Raw genomic sequence first — 6,000 nt, 5'->3', positions numbered from 1 at the left:
ATTTACCAACTAACTTTTATTTTCCCCTAGGAATATATTTAAGAAAGAAAGTATATGTGTATTTAAGAATGTATACGCTTTGTTTTAAACATGATTTGGAACACACAATATATAACTTTCTATCCAGATTTTCGACATTATTCAGCAGCATTTTGCCAGGCTATTACAGTTTTTTCAAAATATATTTCAGATGGTTATGTAATATTATAAGACCATACCAGCAAATTTAACCATCTTTCAATTATTGAGTATTAAGTTTGTTTCTGGCTCTTGACAAGTTATTTCCAAATGATTTTTCAGAATGAGTTTCACTAGCCCCAGTTCAGGAGAATACTATTTCATTGTCCCCTTGCAAAAACTAAACATTTTATTTGTAAATTTTTGTTGACCTGACAAGTGAACAATGACTTCTCTCTGTGTTTTAATTTGCATCGTTTTGATTAGTTAAGTCAATTTTTTAATTAATTAAGTCAATTTTAAATGTTTTAATCATTTGTACTGATTCTGAGGATCATTCACATAGATCTACTTTTAACAGGGGTTTATAAGAACGCCTATAGCAAAAAGTATCCATCAAGTGTCCATAATTGTGGTGTCCCATGCAATTGTGAAAAATAATAGAGAAATCACCACATATACCCTTTACCCAGTTTTCCCCAATGGTAACATTTTGCCAAACTGTAATGTAATATCACAAAGAAGATACTGACTTTGACACAACCCAGATACATGTTTTCCATCACAAGATTCCACTCCTTACTCTCTGACCCCTGGCAATCATGTAATCTACTCACTGTTCCTATAATTTTGTTATTTCTGGAACGTTATATAAATGGAATTATACAATATGAAAGCTTTTCAGACTGGCTTTTCAATTCTATATAACTTCCTGCAGATTTATTTAATATGTGTGTTATACCAATAGTATGTCCCTTTTGTTGTTGAATAGTATTCCATAGCTTTCTTTATAGCTTTATAGTTGAATTTTAAAGATTATTTCAGAATATATTTGCTTGACTTTAGGGGCTGAAGAAGGGATAGAAAATATAGCTGCTATTTAGGTAGTTATTCAGTCGTTTCACTAACATCCACTGATTGCAGACTACTGGGCTAAACATTCTTATGCACTTGGTTCCAAAAACGACTAAGACCCAAATACGGTCAAAATTATTTTTGAAGCAGTGCTAAGACTGAAACCCAGTTGGGCCTAGATTTCAGGAAACAAGCAAATGACTAGCTCAAGAACATTCTTTCATTAATAACAATTTTCTAAAATGTAACAACTGTCCTAGGTTAAATTACAACTGGTTATAAAAAGACACAGTTTTTTTTTTTTTAAAGGCATTTTATCCAAAGGACTAGGCGCTTATTAAGCCACCCCTTATATCCGATTTTCCCCCCTTATACTCGATTTTAAAGCCAACTACAAAAATCGAGTTTTACAGGAGCACTTGAGGATGTAAACCAAGCCGCGTCTGAGTAGCCATCTCTTCCCATCTACTACAGCACGCTTGGATCGGAAAGGCTGGTGTCCCTGAAAAGCTCTAGCCTTTTACTTCCTCTGGATGACAACCACCTATCCGAAATTATTCGAAGGTTTGATTTTAAACAAAACAAAACAAAAAAGATGCCAGTCGGTCGCCATTAAAAAAAAAAAGTTTTTTTACAATACTGACAATACAGAGATAGAAACGCAAAGTAGAGACCGGAAGAGAAAAATGTGGGGGTGCGTTCAAAACTTCAACCAGTGCCTTGACACCCACGGTGCGGTATTAGCAAAACCTAAGCACACATTACACAAAGAAGTGCCCCTTCTCATACCCGATGACTCTCGGCCTTGGGCTCTAAGTAAGCCGCTCACAAGGCTTTGGTACAAAGTTCGAAGCCTGAGCCTTGACCGTTGCGACACACGGAAATAGTCGGCAGCCAGAGGCGGGAAATGCTAGGAGAAAAGGAGGTTGCTAGTCCGGTCAAGGTCCAACGAAACAAATGCAACCAGGAGTCAGACTAACCGCAAAGTAGAAGCTGCGGACCGACGAGCTTGTGGAAGTGACGTAAGAACCAGTGGCCGGAGGAGGCGGGGCCGCAAAGGGAGCGCGCCCTATTGGGGCCCGGGAGAGGCCGGGGGTGTGGCAGCGCCGGCCGCGAGGCGTCGGCCCGGGCGCACGGGAGGGCGGGGTCTGGGCGCGCGACGCGCGCGGACTGGCTTCTTTCAGGGGCTGGAGGCGGTCACTTTAGCTAGATTGGGGTCCCGAGGCGAGCGAGGGGCCATGAGGACGGCGAGCGAGTCCAAATCCCGCAGCCTCACACTCCTCCCTCAAGCGGCAGCGACTCGGTGGCCCGTGGAGTAACCGCTGCCTTTGTTCCGAGCGCCGGTCCCTCCTGTCACCTCAGCCCCTCACGCCGTCGCGCTCCAGCTGGCCCGCCCTTGGTCCCCGAAGCCTCATTCGGCTCGTGCCGCGCGGATGCGGCTGCCGGGCCTGAGTGTGGGCTTTGAGAGGGAGGAGGAGGAGAAGCGGCGCCTGGGCGGCATGCGATGGGGAACTGCTGCTGGACGCAGTGCTTCGGGCTCCTCCGCAAGGAAGCGGGGCGGCTGCAACGTGTAGGAGGCGGTGGAGGGTAAGCCCGCTGGGGGAAGGGCCGGGCTCCTTCTGGCTCCTCCCTTTCGGCCCTTGCGGGGAACCCTCTTCACTGTCTGAACTGCGACGGCTGAGAGTAGGCCGGGAGCCCCTCTGCCCTCACCACCTAACGGGCGTCGAGCTGGTGGTCATAGTGGAGGCCCTGGTCGAGGGAGGGGGCCTCCCAGGGAAAGCTAGAGAAGGGGGCGGGCGTCGCTCTTGCCGCCTCCTGCAAGGCTCCCTCCGATCGCGCTGTCACGCGGGGTAAGAGCCATGGAGGGCATCCCCTCTGGGAAGCATGAGGCACGCTCCCACGAAAGGGCAGTGGAACGGGCTCCACAACAACCCGGACACACCCTACCTTGAGTTTGGGCTTGATGCCAAAGGTTGTAGCTCTGTATTTTGACCCTCCCTTTGCGCTGATGGAGCCGCTGAGAATCTGGCTCCAAAAAGTTGATGCCTCGGAGGGAATTTTAGTAAAAGGCATTGGGATGCTGTAGTCAAATAAGTAAGGTTCCAGACACTGAATAGGTCTTTGACAGTGTGCGAAGACTTGCCGAATTGCTGGGATTCCGGTGGGCTTTCGGATTCTTAGTGTTGATAATAAGAGAAGCAGTGTGTAGCTTTTCCGTATTAATATTTTGGTTATTTCCAGAGGAATGCAGTACTCTTGAGTGCTACCCATAATCTCTGTAATCCTAGAGCAGTAACAGTCCTTCTGAACCTTACTTCTCTTTATTAAAACTGGTATATGTAAAACTGACACAGGTAGGTTTTTCAACCCACACCATCCATAAGAAAATAGAATTTCATAATCCATTTTTTGTGTGTGTGTTTTTTTAATTTCTTAGGGTATTGAAAAAAAATTGAACAAATTCTTTTGAAGTTGGCTTTGTTGTAAAATACGTCCCAGGAATTCAAACTTAGAATCAAAAATCTGAACGAAGCCACTTTTTGTACAGAATAAGACTGCACTTTATAGAACAGATTGCTAAATTTTCAGATCTCCCTCATTTAACCAACATTAGCAGGTCAGAATGTGTTCAGAATACATAAACTGGAGCCACATGATTTATAATCTGGATCTTTTGGTGATAGAGATCTTATATATGATTCAGTCATTGGTTCATCAGGGACAGATTCCTGGTGTTCATTGAATCACCTCTCTCATACAAAGTAGCCAAAATTATATATTAAGTATCCCTGAATGGAGAAGTAAGGAATTAAAGATTTTGTGCCTAGTATAGTATTTTGATTTCCCTGACTTAAGGGCTGTTACTGTCAAAGGGGAACGTGACAGCTGTTTTTATCATATCAGAGGGAATCATCTAATTTACTTCTAATTTTTGTGTGCAGGTGCACCTGTGTAGTCAAGTATGCTTAAATAGGTTTGCCTAAGGAAGAGATGCCACAAAGTCTGGCTTTGTTAATATTTTATTTGTAGTTGTGTTGTAGCATATTCAATTCTAATTGTGGAAATCGGGTCCTATACTCTAATTGGGTAGACAAAAATCACTTGTTTTTCATTTGTGAGTACAATGGGGTATCTGGGATTTTTGTTTTGTTCTTTCTTTGTGATTTGACAAACTAATTACGTTTTCCTTAGAGGGTAGCATTAAAATTGTAGATTTTATTCCCTGAGCAGGTGAGGTTGGTAGCATAGGGAAGGGGTTTGGAGAGATCAGTGAATTAGTATGTTAATTGTCTGTAGATATGCCATAAAAACATAATAGTTGGATCTATATTCTTCTGTTATGGGCAAAACTTGAAAAAACAAATCTTGTTGAAGCAGTGAATATCTGTGGGTGTGGACACTGTCATATAAAACCTTATAATGATGATATTGGTACTGTTGATTTCAGTCCATTGACATAGGTATAGACAGTTTCCTTACTTGAATATTCTGAATAACTTATTGTTTTACATTACTTTTCACATTGTTTTAGGAGCTTCCAGTAAGCATGCAGAGACAGGTGGATATAGTTCATTGTTATTTACAGAATAAAGTTAAACTTTACCTCATTTTAGTTGCTTTTCTTTTTCTTTTTTAATCACCTGGGAATTCTGATTTTCTTTTAACTGTATGTCTAGAGAGTTAACTAATAGCTTATCTAAGGGCAAAATATTGAGGGGTGATCACAAAGACTTGATCTGATTTATATTTATCACTCTAGTGGCCACAGGTAGAATAATCCTGGGCTTTCTTAGACTGTTTTAAGCCAGACATCACAAGGGTGCTTTATGATATAGGGCCTTAGCCTGACAGATTTCTCAAAGGCATCTCAAAAGTCAGATCACTCAGTTTTCACTATCCAGTTTCAAAATCAGAATTACTAATGTTTTAGTTTATAAAATATTAGGGAATTCTAGATTTTATATTCTAGAATATCTGTCAATAGTCAAAATATTAATATCAGTATTGAGATATGTCAGAAACCTTTCTACTAATAAAATTATCTGGGGATTAAAGCAGAGGGAGTTAAATATCTTTAAGCAACCTATCTAAAATACCTAAGAAATATCTAGAATAGGTATTTCTCTCCCTTAAGATTTCTTCTTCCTCTGCTAAGGAGTCATCCTTTTTTACTACAGGGAGTTTTGTTTACCAACATGGTCTAGAGGGCTCCACCTACTGGTTGGTTCTTGGGCAGTACTAGAAATCTTGTATAGATAATTTTGGTGGTTTTTTTTCCCTCAAACTGAAGACCCATTTATGTTTTGTTGTATTTTCTCATTTTTATCTTGCCATATAATTCCACACAGTGATTCCAGTTAAAATGTACTATAGTTTTATAAAAATGTATGATCATGTTTTGTATCCTTGATATTAACATTTGTTGGCTTTTTGGCTCCAGTAGCAAAGTTGCCTTCAGGCGGTACTTTACGGTGATTTGCTATTTTCTTTCCTGGGAAGAAATATTTTAGTAATAGCTGCCAACATTCAATTACTTCCAATATGTGCTGGCTCTGTTATAAGTACTTTACATTATCTCATTTATTCCTCACCACAATCCTGTGAGGAAGATAAGTACTATTACATAGATCATAGATTAAAAACTGAAAAGTTTACCTTGCTCAAGACAGCTGAACTGGGATAGATTCCAGGTCACTCTGAATTCAGAGCCTTTACCCTTAACTTCTAATGGCTCGTGGCTTTTTATTTTGTAGGTAATGCGTGCGTACTTCTGAAAAATTTGACTTTATTCTGTGTGATAAAACTGTTCTTTTCTTGAAACTATGCACTTGACCTTGGCAACATTACTTTTATTATTTTCCTGTTTATCTCCTGACTAGTTCTTACTCTATCTGCCTATTAAATACAACATTTTTCTGTCTTGTCTTTGCTTTATTTAGTTCTCTTCACACGTATACACAAGCCTGA

The 6,000-nt window shown here is 40.8% G+C and overlaps 1 protein-coding gene across 2 annotated transcripts in view; it reads left to right on the top strand.

Annotated features, from left to right (window-relative positions):
* Positions 1-789: 789 nt before the first annotated feature.
* Positions 790-6,000, top strand: part of AP1AR (adaptor related protein complex 1 associated regulatory protein) — a 41,810-nt gene continuing 36,599 nt past the window's right edge. For both annotated transcript variants that reach the window (XM_082728001.1, XM_082727999.1), the window contains exon 1: positions 790-2,619. In XM_082728001.1, coding sequence (XP_082584127.1) covers positions 2,537-2,619 — 83 coding nt within the window. In that variant the 5' untranslated portion in view covers positions 790-2,536. The remainder of the gene's footprint in view (positions 2,620-6,000) is intronic.

The sequence above is a fragment of the Mustela nivalis genome, assembly GCF_964662115.1.
Source record: "Mustela nivalis genome assembly, chromosome: 4".
Lineage (NCBI taxonomy): Eukaryota > Metazoa > Chordata > Mammalia > Carnivora > Mustelidae > Mustela > Mustela nivalis.
This window is presented reverse-complemented; position numbering and strand designations above follow the sequence as displayed.